The sequence below is a fragment of the Saccopteryx leptura genome, chromosome X (genome assembly GCF_036850995.1).
Source record: "Saccopteryx leptura isolate mSacLep1 chromosome X, mSacLep1_pri_phased_curated, whole genome shotgun sequence".
Lineage (NCBI taxonomy): Eukaryota > Metazoa > Chordata > Mammalia > Chiroptera > Emballonuridae > Saccopteryx > Saccopteryx leptura.
In genome coordinates this window covers 132,751,782-132,773,667 of record NC_089516.1, presented here as the reverse complement: position 1 = coordinate 132,773,667, position 21,886 = coordinate 132,751,782, and the positions used below count along the sequence as shown (strand labels likewise).

The 21,886-nt window shown below is 37.3% G+C and overlaps 1 protein-coding gene across 1 annotated transcript; it reads right to left on the bottom strand.

The window, feature by feature from the left end:
* Window positions 1-7,545: 7,545 nt before the first annotated feature.
* CD40LG (CD40 ligand) lies at window positions 7,546-19,534 on the bottom strand. The gene is made up of 5 exons (XM_066356772.1): window positions 19,375-19,534; window positions 17,421-17,552; window positions 13,283-13,337; window positions 11,351-11,413; window positions 7,546-8,753 (listed from the first exon to the last, which is right to left on the bottom strand). The coding sequence occupies exons 1-5, from the start codon at window positions 19,528-19,530 to the stop codon at window positions 8,377-8,379; spliced, it is 783 nt and encodes a 260-aa protein (XP_066212869.1). The 5' UTR covers window positions 19,531-19,534; the 3' UTR covers window positions 7,546-8,376.
* Window positions 19,535-21,886: the final 2,352 nt, after the last annotated feature.

Genomic DNA, 21,886 nt, shown 5'->3' with positions numbered 1-21,886 from the left:
CGTAACCACCACACTCTTATCAATGTCTCTTAGTCTCGCTTTTATGTCCCACCTACCTATGGAACAATGCAGTTCTTGTTTTTTTCTGACTTACTTATTTCACTCCATATAATGTTATCAAGATCCCAAAATTTTGTTGTAAATGATTTGATGTCATCATTTCTTATGGCTGAGTAGTATTCCATAGTGTATATGTGCCACATCTTCTTTATCCAGTCTTCTATTGAAGGGCTTTTTGGTTGTTTCCATGTCTTGGCCACTGTGAACAATGCTGCAATGAACATGGGGCTGCATGTGTCTTTATGTATCAATGTTTCTGAGTTTTGGGGGTATATACCCAGTACAGGGATTGCTGGGTCATAAGGTACTTCTATTTTCAGTTTTTTAAGGAAACACCATACTTTCTTCCATAGTGGTTGTACTACTTTACATTCCCACCAACAGTGTATGAGGGTTCCTTTTTCTCCACAGCCTCTCCAACATTTGCTATTACCTGTCTTGTTAATAATAGCTAATCTAACAGGTGGTTGGTGGTATCTCATTGTAGTTTTGATTTGCATTTCTCTAATAACTAATGAAGATGAGCATCTTTGCATATGTCTGTTGGCCATTTGTATTTATTCCTGAGAGAAGTGTCTGTTCATGTCCTCTTCCCATTTTTTTATTGGATTGTTTGTTTGTTTGTTGTTGAGTTTTATGAGTTCTTTGTATATTTTGGATATTAGGCCCTTATCTGAGCTGTTGTTTGAAAATATCATTTCCCATTTAGTTGGCTGTCTGTTTATTTTGTTGTCAGTCTCTCTTGCTGAGCAAAAACTTCTTAGTCTGATGTAGTCCCATTCATTTATCTTTGCCTTCAGTTTCCTTGCCTTTGGAGTCAAATTCATAAAATGCTCTTTAAAATCAAGGTCCATGAGCTTAGAATCTATGTCTTCTTCTATGTACTTAATTGTTTCAGGTCTTATATTTAGGTTTTTGATCCATTTTGAATTAATTTTAGTACAAGGGGACATACTGTATTCGAGTTTCATTCTTTTGCATGTGGCTTTCCAGTTTTCCCAGCACCATTTGCTGAAGAGGATTTCTTTTCTCCATTGTGTGTTGTTGGCCCCTTTATCAAAAATTATTTGATCATATATATGTGGTTTTATTTCTGGACTTTCTATTCTGTTCCATTGGTCTGAGTGTCTATTTTTCTGCCAATACCATGCTGTTTTGATTGTCGTGGCTCTATAATATAGTTTGAAGTCAGGTATTGTAATGCCCCCAGCTTCATTGTTTTTCTTTAGGATTGCTTTGGCTATTCAGGGTTTTTTATCGTTCCATATAAATCTGATGATTTTTTGTTCCATTTCTTTAAAAAATGAAATTGGAATTTTGATGGGAATTGCATTAAATTTGTATATAGCTTTGGGTAATATGGCCATATTGATTATATTTATTCTTCCTGTCCAAGAACAAGGAATATTCTTCAATCTCATTGTATATTTTTCGATTTCCCTTAACAATGATTTGTAGTTTTTGTTATACAGGTCCTTTACATTCTTTGTTATGTTTATTCCTAGGTATTTTTTGTTGTTGTTGCAATTGTGAAGGGGATTTTTTTTTTTTTAGTTTGTTCTCAAATGTTTCATTGTTGGCATATAGAAAGGCTATGGACTTTTGTATGTTAATTTTGTATCCTGCGACCTTACTCTATTGGCTTATTGTTTCTAGTAGTCTTTTTGTAGATTCTTTGGGATTTTCAATGTATAGGATCATATCATCTGCAAAAAGTGATACCTTTACTTCTTCTTTTCCGATATGGATGCCTTTTATTTCTTTTTCTTGTCTGATTGCTCTGGCTAAAACCTCTAGCACCACATTAAATAGGAGTGGAGAGAGTGGACAACACTGTCTTGTCCCTGATTTAAGGGGGAAAGCCTTCAGTTTAGTGCCATTTAATATGATGTTAGCTGATGGTTTATAATATATGGCCTTTATCATGTTGAGATATTTTCCTTCTATACCCATTTTGTTGAGAGTCTTAAAAATAAAATTGTGTCGTATTTTATCGAATGCCTTTTCTGCATCTATTGATAAGATCATGTGGTTTTTGTTCTTTGTTTTGTTGATATGGTGTATTACGTTTACCGTTTATGTATGTTGAACCATCCTTGAGATTCTGGGATGAATCCCACTTGATCATGATGTATTATTTTTTAATATGTTGTATTTGATTTGCTAGTATTTTGTTTAGTATTTTAGCATCTGTATTCATTAGAGACATTGGTCTGTAGTTTTCTTTTTTTGTACTGTCCTTGCCCGGTTTCGGTATGAGGGTTATGTTGGCCTCATAAAATGTGTTTGGAAGTATTGCTTCTTCTTCAATTTTTTGGAAGACTTTCAGTAGAATAGGAACCATGTCTTCTTTGAAGGTTTGATAGAATTCACTAGTATAACCATCTGGACCTAGACTTTTATTTTTGGCAAGGTTTTTAATAGTTTTTTCTATTTCTTCCCTACTAATTGGTCTGTTTAGGCTTTCTACTTCTTCTTGACTCAGTCTAGGAAGGTTGTATTGTTCTAGGAATTTGTCTGTTTCCTCTAGATTGTTGAATTTAGTGGCATAACGTTTTTCATAGTTTTCTACAATAATTCTTTTTATATCTATGAGGTCCGTGGTGATTTCTCCTCTTTCATTTTGGATTTTGTTTATATGAGTTCTTTCCCTTTTTTCCTTGGTAAGCCTTGCCAAGAGTTTGTCAATTTTTTTGATCTTTTCAAAGAACCAGCTCCTTGTTCTATTAATTTTTTTCTATAAATTTTCTGTTCTCTATTTCATTTATTTCTGCTCTGATTTATATTATCTGCTTTCTTCAGCTGGTTTTGGGTTGTCTTTGTTCTTCTTTTTCTAGTTCCTTAAGGTGTGAAGTTAAGTGGTTCACTTGGGCTCTCTCTTGTTTGTTCATATAGGCCTGAAGTGATATGAACTTCCCTCTTATCACTGCTTTTGCTACATCCCATAGATTCTGTTATGTTGTATTGTCATTTTCATTTGTCTATATATATTTTTTTATCTCGGCACTTATTTCTTCTTTGACCCATTCATTTTTTAAAAGTATGTTGTTTAGTTTCCACATTTTTGTGGGGTTTTATTTCCATTTTTTTGCTGTTGAAATCTAGTCTCAAGGCTTTATGATCTGAAAATATGCTTGGTACAACTTTGGTTTTTCTGAATTTGCTGATGTTGTTTTTGTGGCCCAACGTATGGTCAATTCTTGAGAATGATCCATGTACACTGGAGAAAAATGTATACTCTCTCACTTTGGGATGAAGTGTCTTGTAGATGTCTATCATATCCAGGTGCTCTAGTGTTCTGTTTAAGGCCAATATATCTTTATTGATTCTCTGTTTGGATGAACAATCTAGAACTGTCAGCAGTGTATTGAGGTTTGGTGCATATATATTAAGAATTGTTATGTCTTCTTGATTCAGCATCCCCTTAATCATTATGAAATGACCATTTTTGTCTCTGAGTACTTTTGCTGTCTTGTATTCAGCATTATCAGATATGAGTATTGCTATGCCTACTTTTTTTGGATGTTATTTGCATGGAGTATTGTTTTCCAGCCTTTCACTTTGAATTTGTTTTTATCCTTGTTGTTTAGATGAGTTTCTTGTAGGCAGCATACAGTTGGATTTTCTTTTTTAATCCATTCTGCTACACTGTGCCTTTTTATTGGTGAGTTTAATCCATTTACATTTAGTGTAATTATTGACACTTGTGAGTTCCCTATTGCCATTTTATACATTGCTTTCTGTTAGTTTTGTGTCTTGTTTGATTCTTCTCTTTTGTTTTTCTATCTTTTGTTTTTGTTTGGTTGTATTCCATACATCTTTCCTCTGTTGCTATCTGTTTTAAATCATGTGCTTCTGTGGTGGTTTTTTCAATGGTGGTTACCATTAAGTAATGAAAAGGTTTTCTACCCTGTTCATTGTAGTGCACTATCTTGTTAGTACTTTTGTACTCCATCGTCCTTTGCTACTGTTAATCTCTGTCTTCTTCCCCCCCCCCCTCTTTTTTTGTTGTTTTCACAGTTTAAATTTGGTTTTATTGTGTTCTTGGTGGAGCTTTTACTTGTGGTTTTGTTTTGTTTTGTGCTTTGTATCTAGTTGCAAAACCTCCTTTAGTCATTCCTGGAGTGGGGGTTTTCTGATGATAAATTCCTTCATCTTTTCTGTATCTGTGAATGTTTTTATTTCTCCTTCATATTTGAAGAATAACTTTGATGAGTATAGTATTCGTGGCTGAAAATTCTTCTCTTTCAGGACTTTAAATATTGGGGTCCACTCTCTTCTAGCTTGTAAAATTTCTGTTGAGAAATCTAATGATAGTCTAATGGGCCTTCCTTTATATCTTGTATTCTTCTTTTCCCTGGCTGCCTTGAGAATTTTTTCTTTGCCATTGGTTTGTGCCAATTTCATTATGATGTGCCTTGGAGTAGGTTTGTTGGGGTTAAGAAAACTCGGAGTTCTGTTTGCTTCTTGAATTTGAGGTTTTAGTTCTTTCCACAGGCTTGGGACGTTCTCATCTATTATTTGTTTGAGTATGTTCTCCATTCCATTTTCTCTCTCTTCTCCCTCTGATATACTTATTATTCTTATGTTAGTCTTTTTGATGGAGTCAGACAGTTCCTGTAGGGCTTTCTCATTTTTTTAAAAATTTTTGAGTCTCTCTCTTCTTCTCTCTGTTGTGCCTCAAGTTGCTTGTCTTCTATTTCGCTAATCCTATCTTCTATCTGGCCTGTTCTATTAGCTAAGCTTGTTACCTCGTTTTTCAGCTCATGAATTGAGTTTTTCATCTCTGTTTGGTTTGTTTTTATAGTTTCAATTTCCTTGGTAATATATTCTTTGTGTTCATTGAGTTGTTTTCTGAGATCCCTAAATTGCCTTTCTGTGTTTTCTTGTATATCTCTGAGTATATTTCTATTTTAAATTCTCTGTCATTTAGCTCCAAGTTTTCCAATATATTAAGTTTTTTCTCCATAGGTTTTTCCTCATCTATCTGTGCTACCTCTCTGTCTTTTGTATCCATAATATTCAATTTTTTTTCTTAATGGCATCTGAGGGTGTTTTTGTTGATAGTATTAATGAGAATTAATAAAGAATAAAAAGTTAAAAAATATATATTATTCCCCCCCTTTTTTTTCCTCTCCTCTCATTTCCCCTCCTTCTTGAGAAAATCTTGTCATGAACTGTGAATTATATTTTGCTAAATAGCACAAAAACTACCTATAATGGAGGGCCTGAGTTTGGGAGAAATGATAAAGGGCCAAAACAGGGGTATGGACCCACAAAATGCAAAAAAGGAAAAAATTTGTGTCAAGAATAAAATGATTTGCTTTTAGGTGATGGCTGACTAAGAGATATGATGAGAGGAATAAGAGGGAAACAGAAAAAAGGGGAAAAAATTAAAAACTACTATTGTATTTAGTGGAGCAAGAACTAGATAAAATGGAGAGCCAGGGTTGGGGGCACTACTAGTGAGTTAAAAAAGCAAAGTAAAAAAAACCCAAAATTGCCACAAAGAAAAATTTGAGTCCCAGATAAAGTAATTTTTTCATGATTGAGGATTGAATAAGAGGAAAAGTAAAGGAGAAATGAAGAAACTAATATAGAAGGAGAATAAAGAAAAAAGAAAGAGGAAAACACAAAAAGTAGAAAAAAGAATAAAAGGAGAGAGAGTGAGAGTTAAGGGTTTTGGAGTGCAACCCTCATAGAGAGAAAGGAAGAAGAAAGAAAAGATAATGGGAGATGTAACACTTATGGGTAGCGTAGTTCAAGGAGAGGAGAGAGTAAGACTGGCAGAGAATTAAATGACCAAATTGGAAGAGGAGAAAAAAAATCAAGAATGAAAATAAGAGAAACAAACGAAGAAATATACTAAAATGGGATAGGTTATAAAGTCTGTGGATTATTTTTGATTTTGAGAGGTTATCTTCTTGCTTTTTCTTTTCTTTCCCTCTTCCTGGTCAGTGATTCTGTGCCCGGGGTTCTGCCCCTGTGGCACACTTAGGTAGAGGTTTGCAGTTGATAAGTCTCTATGGTGATTTCATGTATTGGGCTTCAGTCTCATTGGCAGTCGAGGCTCATTAGCATTTGCAGACTCCACCAATGAGAGAATCCGTATTCCCGGAGCCTCTCTTCTAGTCTTTCCTTCCTGAATTAGTAGCCTGATGATGCAGCTATGGGGTTGCTGCTGCCTCTGCCTGGAGATTAAGAGGCTCAAAGAGCTGCAAATCCTCACTCAATTCCCACTCAGTACAGGGCTCTGGGTAAGGCTCAATCAACCAAAGCAACTAGTATAATCAGGCAGGGCTTTGGTCCACACAAAGACCTTTGACTCTGCCCCTCTGTCCGGGAACATGGGCACCCACTTCTGGGGGAATCTCTCGCCCACTATCTGCACTTGCCGACCAGGATATCTGGCCAGCCGCCTCTCACTCCTGGTGAGGTGCCCCGCCCACATGGAAAAGTTTCAGCATAGGAAATTTTGCTCCCACTCACTCCCCGCGCGCTGCTAGAAAATGTAAGTATATAAAGACTATAAAGGATTTATTCAGGATGGACCTGGATTCCCTTCCTATAAACCCTTCCTATGAACCTTGGATTCCCTTCCTATTAAAGAGGTAATGCCTCTTGCCCATCCCCACTGTGAACATATTCCTAAGTGGATCCCTCAGTCAACAAATGTCATCCCTGTCCATACCAAATTTTTCTTGATGGAAAAAGTATGTAGCCACACAAGTTTGTTTGGCCTGATTTCAGCCTTGTGTTAGAAAGTCATGCTCCAAGATCTTCAAAGTCACTCAGCCATGTAGGACTGTGCTGTCCACAGGACTGAAGAGCAGTATCAGAGGCCAATAGCTTACTCCACCTCTCCTCACTCTCCTTTTGTCTTCCTACAGTAATATTTTTCTGCTTGAACATGCGGTGTTTGTCTTAGCAATGCACTCTACCTGTAAAGACAAAAATTTATGCTGGCTTACCTACATGAAAATCCCTCAATTGGAGGTGACAAAAAATAGCTCCGTTGGTTTCAGTGAAAGACTGTGGTTCTGCTACTTACCCTCAGGCTGTCCACACTCCATTTCTCTCTTGCCTAAGGTGGAACCACTTAGATAGCTATTAAACAGATAAGCATTTCCTTCTCATTTAAAGCCTTCCTTCCAGCTCCACTTAGCAGTGATTAATAATTTTTTTTTAAAAGTCTCTCTTCAATCCCTCAAACCCATCCAGAGCAAGCTGGAATTAAAGACCAAGATTGTTTTTCACTGAATAAGCTTCCATGTCATAAGTCAAAGGCTATCACAGACTTCCAGGGAGTATGTGTCACCAAGATATTTTGTATTACAACAAGTTTGATAACCAAGTTTATCTAATATATGAACACATCATGAACACATCACAAAGGTTGAGAAAATACTATCCAAATGACTCACTTCCCTGAACCAGGACTAGGGTTTTCGATGCTAAATAACAACAATAATGTTAAGGGATCTTTATTATTCAAAAAATAAATAACAAGATAATGACAAGTTTACTCTGGAAACAATAGAGACTGTAGGTTGATACAATAGATTTTCTTTAAATACAGTCATTTCTTAAGGAGGTGTGTCAGGTTCAGCTCTCTCTGTTCCTCCTCCCATCTACAGTGGTGGAGATAGGGACAGGATTGCAATAACAACTTGATTACCAACAGCCTGACAATGTGTGTGTGTGAGTGAGTGTGTGTGTGTGTGTGTGTGTGTGTGTGTGAGAGAGAGAGAGAGAGAGAGAGAGAGAGGGAGAGAATGAGTGTTAGGGTGGTTGGTGGGTGATAGGGTTTTTCAGTTCTCCAGTGCATTGGTCTTCCTAGAGCCTGTCCCCTTCATCAGTGGCACAGGGACCCAGAATCAACCATATAACCAAATGTGAACTGAGGCTCTTTGTTTCCCTTCTGCATCTTCCCTGATAAGTCAAATACATTATCCACTGAAAGATACTGCAGGCAAAGAAAAAAAAAACTAAACTTGGCTAATAATCTGCTGTTTACTCAAAATGCAATCTGTGCATAATGAACTTGTCTTTTCACAGAAATCTCTGGGTGCCTGCATCAGTCACGTTGCTGCTTCAGGCTATAAGCTCTTATGGAATGGGGTATCTTTGGGTTTCACCTGCCCCATAATTCACTTATTGCAGCCTTACATGCCTTGGAGTATATAATAAATAGTTCTCCCTGAGGAGGATCCTAGGATTATAAATAGGCAGTTCAACAGAGGTGGTCTTAACTGCTTTGTTGTATTTTGAAGACTGCCAGCATCAGCTCAGCGACAGCCTGCGAGGTTACACTGTTCAGAGTCTGAGTAAGCCAAAAGACGTGAAGCCAGTCCCATGGCTAACTTGGCTTGGATCAGTCACGTTGACAAACACTGAAGCACCTGGTTGCAATTCAAACACTCCTCCTAAGTGAATGGATTGTTGCCCACAAGGTTTGGAAGAACTGTGGGTATTTGCAGCTCTAAGCAAGATTCTCTCAGATCCACTCATGGACCTCAGGCAGAGGCTTGCCATAAATGGAGCTTGATTCGAAGATTCCCGATTGGAACAGAAGGTGACTTGGGCATAGATATAATAGAGTCCTCGTCTTTTAACGGCCAGCTGTTTCCCATTTTCAAGGGTTACCAAGTTGTTGCTCATGGTATAGTATCCTTTTTGGGCCCAGTGTAGAACTGTAGGGAGAGGAGAAAAGTTTGTGGTGAGGTGAAGCATAACATGTTCCACATTCTATCAAAATACTGTTTAATATTGACATTAGCTTCATACATGAATGGAAGTTTTGGGTGTCAGTGACTTTTAAGGACCTTTCTAACCTTAAGTGTATGAAGGAACTTGGCTGACAAACTAGCACAGGCTTTACAGTCAGATGCTGCTGGGTTCCAATTCAACTTTATTCAAGCTTGGACAAGTCAATCTCTCTGAGTTTCAGTTTTTCATCTGCAACACTGGGCTAATATCATAGTGCATTTTAAAGACTTATGAAGATCAAATAAAGTAAGAGAGCACAGTGAATTTCCTTCTTGCTTTAGAGTCCTTAAAGCTAATTTGCTCTTGAACTTAAAGTGTGAATGGTTTCAAAATTCTACAGCATAAATTATGGATGCCAAAATATTCAAGCAAAATCCTTGCTAAGATTAACACTGACTTCTTCCTTTCCTTAAATTTTACAAAGTTAAAGAGTTGCCAGTCCACCTAGCTCAGCCTCAGCACAGAGAAAAGGAGACCCCATCTCTTCCTACCTGATCAAGCTGTTGCAAACCCAACCGGCCTCCCACAGCAAGGCCTAAAATTAGGCAAGGAAGTATGAAAATAACTCTGTCATTTCACTGTGTGTTTTGATCTCCCTTTGTGGTGGGCGCCACCAACTTGAAAGTACTTGTATTCTTGTGGCTAAACTGGAGTACCCACCAAAAGTATGCCATTTTCTCGGCTGAGATGTCGAGTGGGTTCAAAGTAGTGTGTGCACCCAATTTCAAATCTCAGCTCTCACAGAAAGCTAGATTGCTAGGGTGGGGTTTGGGGAAAAGTAAAAGTATTGATGCATTTGTTTCGTTGAGCTTTCTAAAAATTCTCACTTGGTGGTCTTAGGTCTATCAGGGTGCAAGATTCAACCTGTGAAGACTCATCCTTTAGTAATAAGAAGGGCACCCAAAATGTCTGACATTTCTTGGCCCTCCAGAGCACCCCAGAAATAATGCTTTATTATGATGTTTTCACTTTTGGACCATCTCATTGAGAAAATAAGTGTGGGTCTCCTATCTTTTACTCCACTAAGTTTATTTCTGTAAGTTCCTCCTTAATTGTTTTGGGATATAGGTCAAGTCTGTAGCAGCATAACCAGTAAGAACAAGAGGTTTGGGACCAGGGTGGGGTGAGGAATGTTATTATCTTCCCACCTGATCCCCTGCGTACCTACTGTCATGCAAACTTTAAAATATACTGGGACTAATATCAATAACAAGTAAAAAAAAAATAACAAGTCCTTTGGCAAAATCTGAATATCATGAAATATACTCAAGGACAAATACCAATGGGAAGCTGTTCTTCAAAGAGATGTCTGTGTTGCTATTACCCAATCTGGATGAGTAGGTGTTATGTGGATGGCCACCCTGGACATGCCAAGAGAGTTGTGATATTCTCTTATAAGTGTATTTTCTGGGGAAAGGGTCCTTGTTACTCTTATGCCATCTAAATACAGTGAACAAAACTAAGTAATGTCACCTTATATAGCATTTGACAGTATAACTTTCTTCCAAATTAGCTGATTTGATGCTCAGAGTCACTCTATGAAGTGAAGCAAGAAACTATTGCATAGGTAAAGGGATTTGCCCAAGTTCACCCAAAAAGTAGTTGTCATGGTTCTTGAACGTCAGTGTTCAAAACTTTCTATCCAGTGATCTTATTCCCATATCATGATAACCATGTATATCCACTGAGAAGCCAAAACCCCATCTCAGAGATGAGGCTGTATCTCCTCTCCTCTCCTCTCCTCTCCTCTCCTCTCCTCTTAGAACTCCATTCCAGAGCACTGTGCTGAATTTTTCAAAGACTACTCTTATGCTCTCGGTATGCATTTATGTAGATGGAGAATTTTATGCTAGCATGTGTGTTTCCATTCATTTATCAGATGCGACATATTCTCCAGTACCAGCTATCAGAGTGTACAGAATTGGGGGGAAAAAGATCTAAGGGCTAGAGCAATGGCAGAACGTATATGGAAATAAAATAATTCAAAGTTGAAAAGATTTCAGTATGTCGTCTGTTGTTACTTCATTGGAAAATCTAACATCCTGGTACATACTGATCTCTGCAGAATAATTTTACCTTTAATTTCCTTGAGGTTAGCCCCAGTGAGCCTGGGGTAATCATACAGGAATTGACAGATGGCAGGAAATAATTCTGGAAGTACATTTATACACAGTGAACAAGAATTAATATGAGGTATGTTCCCAGTCAAGTAGTCACTACCATCTCTTCTTTGTTGTCAGAATAATGGTCCCTCCATCCAGTAATTTATCATTTAGAATCAGACATCGAGCAAGAACATAATGAGAACATCAGGATTATTTTCTCCCTTCTTTTGTCCTTTCAAGTCTCATCTGTACATTTGAGCTCACTTTGCAGATAAAGGAGAGCACATGAGAGGTATATGGATAGGTTTGTAAAGTAGGCCTCAGAGGAAGAGACAAGCCTAATCATTAGGCTGCATTGCATCAGTATCCCAGCCTCACCCTTTGGGTGGCTGATGCTCAAACGCTTATGGACTTACCAGATGTTGTTTTGCTATTGGCCTCACTTATGACATGTGCTGCAATTTGAGGATCCTGATCATCTAAAATAAAACAAAAAGCAAACTGTCAGGACAGGTAATGCAAAATTGTCCATGGAACTATTTAGTCAAGTTCTTCAGCTGTGTAACAGAGACTGTGCTAAAATAGGTTATATAAAAAGAAGAATGAAGTGGTCTGAAATCCTCTCACAGTAGGAAAAGTTAGTTTCTAAAATCTGAACAGTTGAGTTAGCTATTTCCACTGATTATATTTTTCTTATAGTTGTTCAGTACTCAACTTGACTTTACTTAGATTGTCACAGGCTAAAAATAATGGTCTCCATTGAATCTTGCTTTTAGGAACAACTTCCATCCATTGGAAACCTTAGCAGGCCCAAGGGTCATGTCTGCACAATTAACCAGTAAAACGCTTATGTCGTCTGATTTGGTAAAGCAGTTGGCCAAACTATTGTACCTATCTCTAATTGTTTCTCATGTAAAAGGCTTGTTTCTTAATAAGATGCGCTGAACTCGTAAGTGCAAAGACTGTGCAAAAGTTTCTTTTTCTTTCTAGTAATGAGCCTGCTGCCAGACACTTTGTTAGGTGCACTGTAAATATTGAGTCAAATTACATGACTTCAATTACCAGTTTTGTTAAGTTTATTACTTTGCTAAAGACTGTTAGGCAGTCTATATGATTAACCTCAGCCTCCACATAAACTGTTTCCTCAAATGTCACTGTAATTAAAAAATAATATGGTTCCACTCAGTAGATCTTTCAGTCATTCTGAAGACAAAACCTTCATGGAAATCAGATCACCTTTTGCAACTAGATCAATAGTTAAAGCAAGCTCTGAGAATGTTTTTTGCCTCAGAAAACAGAATCTGCATTTCTGTATGTATGTATATATTTATGTATACCAAATTTACAAAACCTATAGCATCATTTTCACCAACTCTGTGATATAATAGTCTCTCTAAAAATGCTCATCTACCAACATTTCACCTTTACCCATATTCAACCAACCAGATCATTCCAGGATTTATTGTTTGGTTTGAGATGGTACATTCTAAGAAGAACAGGGAAAGTTAGGATGTCATCCAGAAAATGAGGTAACTAAGAAAAGACAGAGTCTGGAAAGGGTCATTGAAAGAAGAGTGGAAGGTACTGAGGAGGTTTAGCCTAGAGAAGAAAAGTCTCTGATGATTGTTGTTTTCAACATCTGGTTAGCCACTGTGTAGAAGTTGAATTATACTTTGTCACATGTGTCCCCATAGAGCAGAACTGGGTCCAGTGAGTGGAGATAACGGGAACAAATTTCAACTCCAGAGGAAAAAAGACTTCTCTCACATAGTATAGTAAGTTTATTGTAATTATTAGAGCTAATCAATAATGAACCAAACTGTTTTATGAGACTGAAGGTGTCTGGGCATATTCAATCAGAGGCCAGATGTTCATGTTGTGAAGGAGATTTGTGCCCTGGGTCTGGTGTTGGATTTGAGAGCCATCATGACCCCTTCTAACCACAAGATATTTGAGATGCTCTGATATCAAGAACAAGACAAAGAATAAAATGTTGTCATAATATTGACTCATGCCTTGATTCCAGAGGCTCTACTGGCCATGGTTCCCCATGAAAAACTGTTATTGAACAGTGAATGCCACTGCTACCAAATGACAATTTTCTTACCATCTTACCCTCTTTAGGTGGAACTAGGCTGTATGGTTACCTTGACTAATGTATTGAAAATAATGGAATTTATTCATACTTGGTATTGTCAGCATTAAAGGAACCCAGCCAACTGTGTTCCAGTTTTATTTCTAAGGCTAAAAGTTCTCTGATCTAACACTGGGTTGTTCAATATAATTGGCTTTATAAAGTTTCCTTTTAGTTTTTAATTATGCATAGAAATTGATAAGTAGCAACCTACCTTTTTGCATTTGAAAGTTTTTTTCTTTCTCCTTCACTTCGTTTCCCATTATATCCTGAAATAAAAATAATTATAAAAGGTCATTTTGACAGAAACTCTGCAGTGGTGCTTTAGTTATCATTCATTTGGCATCAGTCCTTACTTTACTGCCTGGTTATGATAAGACTAATCATATAGACTCAGATTCTGTCACTAATCCTATCATACTGATTGGGAGCCCATGGTTCAGACAGATGACCTGACAGCCCAGAAAGTCCAGGGGCAGACGTGGAAGCAGAGTTTGGGCTTCATTATCTCCATTGCAGCACTCCTCTAGACAAGAGGCTACAATACTGATTCTTCCTATGATCCCAACATCCCTGGTTTTGACAGGTATTGACAAATAATGTTGAATGAGGGGATTATGCTATCCTGGGAACTGGTATATAAAAATATTATTAAACATAAAGCATAAAGCATGGTGTGTATCTATTAAAATAAAATTTATCTGAAATCTCTCAGAAAATGTTAAAGTAAATTTGGTCTTTGAATGAAATCCCAGAAAATTCCTTCAGACATTTTTTAAATTTTCTTATGTCTTTCAATTGGCTAAGGAGATTGTCTTGTTGCTGGTTGTGTGCCATTGTGTGACCTGCATTTACAGGGGTGGGCAGAAGTAGGTTTATAGTCATAATACAAATAAATAATACAAGCAAAACTTTGTTTCATGTATTCACAACTGTAAGCCTATCCCTATTTTTAGAATAATTAGTATATATATAGGAAACACAAGTAATCTCCCAATGCTTCTGATGTTCAAAAGCAAATGAAACCCTTCTTCAGGGGTTTCTTCTCACTGGCAAATGAAGGAAGATTAAAAGTACTTAAAGAATCTAACAGGAATTGCAATCAACACAGGTCAGAAGATAATAAAGGCTACTACTGCCTGCCGTTTTAAAGATGCTGAATAAAAGGCCTTGGAGGGCTTAACTGGCTATCATGAGGTCACCCAAGGAATCTGAGACTGAAGTGAAGGGTTGAAACTGTGAGATCACATTCATAGACCAAGTTTAACTCATACCGCCACCCTGTGCTCTGAACACAACAGAAGACAGTATTTTCATATCTTCTGATAATCATGCCATGGTGCTCCTTCCCATTACTGGAATCCATTTTCTACAGGGCCTTTCCTTTTCATTCTTCCCCTAGAAGGAATTAGTGTGGTGATTGTTGAGTGTCTTGTAGGCTTAGCTCAGTTGCCAGATTTGAGGGTATAAGTCACAGAGCCTAAAGGGCAACATGCACCTTGAAACACTCACATGGGCCTCAGAGCCTCAACTTTCCACTAGAGCTGAAGTGTGGCACTATGAAAGTGCAGCAACAGGAAAATGTTTGTGAGATAACAAGTAAACAAATGAGTATTTAGTGTCTTTTCAAAAAAATGGAGTGTGATGATCAAGGTTGAGATACTTTCAAACTAGGTGGTTGCATTGGTGTCAGGGCTTCGCCAAGATGAAAAACTGAAGTCAGCAAAGTGTTTTTTTATGCACCCAACCTTGCCTTTTTGTGAACTTTTCCCCAGCCACACTCCCCATAACCTTTTTTTCTTGCTTTACTCCCCACTGCAACTTAAAGACTTTTTCAAGTTGACTTTCAGAAAATCTTGGATTTGTTATTTATTTCCCCATGGGAACTCTTGCGGCAGGTGTGGACAGATTGACCTTTAATTTGAGACGAAAATGTTTTGACCCAAACAAAGACATCTCAGAATTTATGTGAAAGCAATCATAGAACTGATTATTCCAGAAACGGGTAAAGTGAGTAGTAAGTTTTAATGTGAAATTACACTATTCACAATGCTGTCTCCACTTACCCTAACATAATTCTTGGATCCCATTTTCCTCCCAAAGTGATAGCTTGGTGCCACCTACCTCAGGAGATAATGAGTTCCTTCTTATTAGGGGTACTCAAAGATAGATTGGGGGGACAACTTGGCAAGGACTGTGGGGGAGAAAAATGAAGTTCTGGGTTGGTAATTGAATTTGGTGAGTTCTAGGACCTCTTCAAGTTCTATGATTCAGAGCCCGAAAATTCAAACCTTAAGTTGCTCTGGACCTGTCAGACTGTCACTCAGAAACAAAGACTTCTAATATTAGCTAGGAATATAGAAGTCCAATACAAGGTTTTATGTAGGTGACCTGTTAGGTTAACAAAAGTCCAAAATACTGTTTTAGAATGAGAAATTCTGAGAGATGGATGTTGGACAGTGGTTCTGTCATCGGAGTAGGACTGGGTGTTTGGAGGACTTTGTGTCTCACTTTCATGACTATCATGGGTACAGATGACATTGACTTGGATTCCACCCCTACTGCAGTAGAAACAAGAGGTTTCCTTTGTCACATGTAAGGAGTCCTAGTTGACATGCCTGAAAAGTTCTGTCTTTTTATAATATAAAAGTCTGGAGCTGTCACTTTTTTATACAAGCATAAGTAAAGATGCCAAAATGGCTGTTTTCCTTACTCCTATTCTGTGCAGCTGATTTGGGAAGATTTTCATCTCTGACCTGAAATAAAGCCATAAGGAATTGGCAGTTCAACTATAAAACTCTCAGTAAGAATGAGAGAAAGAGGTAAAAATCAACAACCACTCTCACTGCTTTTGGAGGGAACTGAAAGCCAATCACATCATTATGGAATGTTAAAGTTGGTAGTGTCCTTACAGATAATTTCAGCCCTCTCATTTTATATATCAGAAAACAGTATAGAGAGGTGAAGCCACTTAACCCAGGTCACACAGCCAAGCACATTATATATGTTATTGAGATTATTAACCATTGTTCTGAAAGTGACTTTATTTACATTTAAATATGCAACACCTCCCAATACCCTGTAATACTGTCCAGAAGCTTGAAAAAAAACAGAGAAACTCAAGTAGTTTCCATGCCTTACAAGTAAAGAGTTAGGAGTCTTCATCTAAAACCTAGATTAGCGTAGAGAACCTAAAAGCCAGCAACAGATTTGAGCTGCATTCTGATTCCCACAGGTAATTCAGGAATAGAGAAGATCTTAGGGTCTTCACTAACAGATTAAATTACACATAGGGGACTGTATAGGAAGACATGAAGAATCTTGAAAATAAGATCTGAAACCTTTTAATTCCGAGTTAAGTCACATATCATCTATATGTGAGAAGGAATTATTCATGGTTTGCCCAGATACCCACCCACCTGGCGCAAAGCTGCTTCCTATTCTCGACCCCTAAGTGGGCTGAAGGCCAACGGTATATAGCTCAGTTTTCTGAGAGGGAAACTGGTAGAAAGACTTCTTGATGTTCCACTTCAGGAGAAAGAGCCCTTAGATCCCTTTTTTATGAGAATGGAATTAATGTTGTAGGTACATTCTCAATAAATCTAAAAAATTGTCTTTTAGGTACCCATTATATGACTGTGTTGGGTACTAGCCTGTTGGGTTACAAAGCTTCAAACTCTCTCTACCTCAGGTCTTAATTGGCCTTAGAGTGAACTGGTTTCATGAACAAGTGGTATTACATGGTGTCTGGTTTGAGTGGAACTACTGAGAAAGTTCCAAACCTCTCCTCACAGTAAAAGAAAATGATCTCACTTTCATGGCACCTGAAATTCCATCATAAGAGAAGCATTTCTTTGTACAATGTATCGGTCTTTAGAAGTCTCTATGATCCCCAGTAAAGGTAACAACTTACCCTATGGCCTGCCAACACTGCAGTGGCCAATGGTTATCACTTCCCTGGGAAATCAAAACCAAACCATGTGTCCACAGGGAGGAGGCATCAATGTTTGAATGGGAAGATAAGAAAATGCAAAAATCCAAACTTGGTGTGTTTCAAAAATTTTCCAGAAGCAGATGCATATATGTGTTCATGTGTATATGTAAATGTGCCCATGAGAACGTGTATTTTCCCTGAGAGTTTTTTTCGCTCTTCTCAAGAACATTCTTATGAACATGCACACTTCCAATTTTCCATTCCTTTTTAACATAAGATTTTGGCTTCGTTTTTCCTTTTGTTGGATACACATATGTATAAATAACAACTGTTCAAACATTTATATTGCCATGTTTTAGTATTCTGGCAGAAGTACTAAAACTTTTCAATGACATTTTTACTAACAGCAGCTCCTTACTTTGACGAAGTCTTCAAACTGGCTTCTAATTTCCTCACAGTTCAATATAGATAAGGACCTCTCTCCTTTGTTGCACCTCTGTATCATTTTCATGAACACAAAATCTTCATGAAGATTTCTTTCATCTTCTACCTATTTGTGGAATAACAGGGCCATGAGAAATGTAATTCTGAAGGAGAACGATGGTGCTGCTGATGTCTGCCTCTACATTCACTTCCACAGCACCAACAATAGGAGGAGGGCTTTGCAGATATAAATAGGGAATAAAAATTTGCACTAGATTATTGCTATTTTGTATTAGCGGTTAAAAAATCTACAAAATCTAGTGACTACAATATCATATTATCTGAAACTCTAGGTGGAAATCACAGCTATTCTAAGAAAATTTCATCACAATGTGTACACTTTTAATGTATTATAATAGCAACATTCTATGATTGTCTGTCATGTTTCTCATTGCTCCAGTAATGACTGCTCATTATAACTAACAATCTACAAAACAGTTCTCTGCTGAGCTAATTTGCCTAATTCATTTAATCATTTGTGATGAATTTGCAATGTGTGTCAATTAACTTGAATTCTAATTACATCCCTCTCTTTTTAATTTTAGTATTTGCAGAAAACATTTGAATTTTTTAAAAAAGTCATTCTGCATTTCCAAAGTTAATGAGATTTTATTTTCCAATGTCTTAGAATAATTAATTGTGTAGCATTCACTTGTATAATTAACTAATTCTCTGTTTTCAAATTTAAATTTTTGGATTCAAAGCAAGATGTAGGTAGCTGGCGGCTTTCACAGACATTAAAAGCACACTTAAATGCTATGGTAAATTTGAGTCTACCCAGGTCAATATTTCTCCTGTTGAGGCTAGGCTTATGCCCAGGCTTTGATTGGCAGAACCTATCAGGACAAACATAAACAACCAGGCTGAAGCCACCATCCCCCTTTTCTCAGCAGGAAAACCTAAAATTTTAGTAACCCATTGAATTGCTTCAACCATCACTGCCCACTTTACTCTAATGTAAAATCTCATGGCCTTAATTCTAGGTTGGCAACCCAATAGAGGACACTTAAATAGCCCTGAGAAAGTGCAGTCTCCAGACACTGTACACCCACAATTCCAACATTCAAACTTTTAGGAATGACCAGATAATTGATCAAATGCCTCCTTTTCATCTATGATTGACATTTTGTCAAAATAGTCACTGATGCCCTAGCACATCAAAACAGAATAAATCCTAATGGTTATCATTTCCTAAGAATGCAAAACAACCTGATAAATTACTCTACTTTTTTGTCCCTGTAAGTCCAACCAAAGAATGTAAAACATCTTGGAAGATGGGCAGCTTGCAACTACAATCAGCATTTGACCAATTATACAGAGAACACCACTTTTACTAAAAGACTGCAAATTCTGGGATTTATCCATATCTATGCTAATCTGTAACACTATGAAATCTCAGATTAAGCTGATGTTCTCTACTTGGGAATTTAAAAGAAAAAAGTTGTCTCCATGATAAAAAAAATAGTTTACTTTTGAAACAAAACTTTAGCAAATAATTAATCTAATGCCTATATAGTGCTTACTTTGTGCCAGGTTGTGTTCTAAGTTGGTTACAAGGCTAAATTCATTTAATCAGTGAAGTATATACCATTAGGCATTCCTGCTTCTCAGATGCAAAAACTGAGGTAATAAATGTAAAATAACTTGACTAGGATTACAGAGCTAATAAAGGGCAGAGTCAAGATTTGAACACAGGCAGTCTGACTTCAGAGCCCAAGCTCTTGACCGGAGACGGGAATAGGAGATTTCACTAACTAGACAACAAAAGTTATGCCACAAAACCATTTATCTGTTTGGGTTCCTACCATTGTCCATCATTTGGGTAGAGCTCAATCAACAACCCAAAGTTAATAAAAACCCTAAATTTAGTTAGTATAGGCTCATCTTACCTTGTCCAATTTTCTGTGAAGATACACAGCAAAAAGTGCAGACCCAATCATCTGGGTGATAAGAAAAACAGTAAGTAAATACATAAAAATTTTCATACTGACAGGTGGTCCACTGGTCACAGATCGGGGAGTAGGTTGGCTGTATGTTTCAATCATGCTGCAATAGAGTTGAAATATCCTCTGCCTGAGAAGATGGCAGAGGCAGCATGAGAAGACTATCAAAGTAGCCACCTTACTCAGGATTAGTTAAGAGCGCACAATCGTCGCAGCCCACACTTCCTGGAAAATGTGCTTCGTAGTCTTCTCTCCCAGAAAAAAAAATGTTACGTAAAGGGTTTTTTTTTTTTTCTTTCTTAAATTATACCCATATCATTCACTTCCAGGCTTTTCCTTTTGTTAGTAAAGAAGAAACAAGTTTCTTCTTCCATATATTCATTCTTGCCTAAAAATGTCATAGACTCCTTAACAGACAATGGTAGTATTTTCCTATTGCTGTCTAACTTTTTGGGTTCACCAGTTTCAAGGAAAGTAATAAATTAATCCACCAGCAACAGACATATTTCATTTTCGTTCTTACTAATGTAAAGTGAGAACCTGGTATATGAGGAAAGAAACAAATGTCAACAAAAGTTTGGATTGATTTTATGACTGGTGTGTCACTAGCTGATTGCTTCTCAAGACTTCTTTAATCTTTAAACCCAACAAAATCTGGCAGATACTCAAGCCAAGACTACATGGCATAAAGCAAAAAAGAGTGATGCTTGATGATAATTATTAAATAAAATTACCTGGAGAGATACTTGAAGAAAAATACATTTCTTAAAGGTCAAGAGAAGTAGGATCTTGAGAGAAATCAGGTCAAAACACTGCAACTCAGGTTAAAGTAAGAATATTAGCTTGATTTAACCAAATTGACTGTTACACTATTCCAATCCTTCAGATCATTGCCGATGTTAATGTAACTGTTCAGAAAAGGAGAAATAGGCTGCAGTTAAGAGGCCTGAATTCTAGTCCTTGCTCAACTGATAAATTGCTATGGGCCTCGGGAAAGTCACTCTGCCTCTCTAGACCTCAGTTTCTTTATATCCAAAGAAGGCAGTGCATCTGCTTTGCCTATCCTGTAGCTTGTTGTGAAGATAAAAAAAAAAAGATGTGCACGAAAGTTCTTTGAAATGTGTTAAGCAATAAATAAACAACTTTCACCTGAATTTTCTTTTGGAATTTTTTTAACTTAAGATACAACTTTTGCAAATAATTGTCAAATCCTTACATACTTGTAAAAAACAAAAGAACAATAACATCAAAAAATCCAAACTCTGGGTAACAAATTGAATCACTGAGGTTTGTAGAATTATGCATTTCTGAATGGCTTTTGCATAATCTTATTAGATTGCCTTCAAAATAAAAACAGCTGTGGAACTGACCTAAAATGGGATGCTCATAAATAAATTTACTTCCTTTATCTTTAACCTTATACTTTTTTAATAAAAATATTTGAAGTACATAAAAAAAAACCCAACTGTGGAAAACCCTACCTCTCATCTCAACCTGGTTTCTACCATGATAAGATTACTTTGGTGACTCCTATAAAATTGTATTGAGACAAATAGGAAATGTAACAAAATGCTCTGATAGGCATGCTATCTGTAGAGTTAGCACCTGCTCTCTTCCCCTCCCACGCCCCAGCATCCTGTCCGGGACCCAGATCTGTGTAGATTTTCACTACATCTGCCAAGTAGGTGGCTTCAATGCACGTGATCAACTTTGATCAGTCAAGTCAGAGACTTCAGTTCTTAGACAAGTCACCTTTGTTCCACTGAACGAAAATTATCACAAGAGCCAAAATGGACTTGAGGACTTCTCCAAGGCCAGTTACATACAATTACAGACTGCCAGGGCTGCAAAGACCCTGCAAAGATCAGTTGAAGGTACCACAGAGATGCAAATAGCATCAGGATTTGTTCATTTGACCAACTTCAAAAGATGTTGTCATCTGCCTCTACTTCCTGATCTCCAGGCTCCTGCCATCTGACTTCCTGATCTCCAGGCTCCTGCCATCTGACTTCTGACTACAATATTCCCCTGGAACTGCTCCCACCATTATTAGTTCAATAATTTTGGCTCAATTCTTTCTTGAGGTCATTTTAGTGACCTTTCAATTAGTCTGTTGACCTATTATTCTGTTGTCATCCTTCTGAAAACTCTCCTGTACTGCCTGTTAGAAAACTTCTTCAGGATTTCTGTTTTTCCCGGAATCCTTTAAAAGTTTGGTATTCCCTATCCTCATTCTTCTGTCCTTACTTCTCCTCCCTTCTCCTCTCTTCTTATTCTACATGTTTTCCTTAGGTGTGACCCACCTTCATAGTTTTTAGTATCATCTTCATTGTAACAAATCCTAAATCTATAGCTATAGCCCTGAACTTTAGTTTTTTGGGTTTTTTGGCAGGTCTCAAAGACAATTTACATTTATTTGCTGATGACTCTGACTAAATATACTTCAATATAGCAGAAG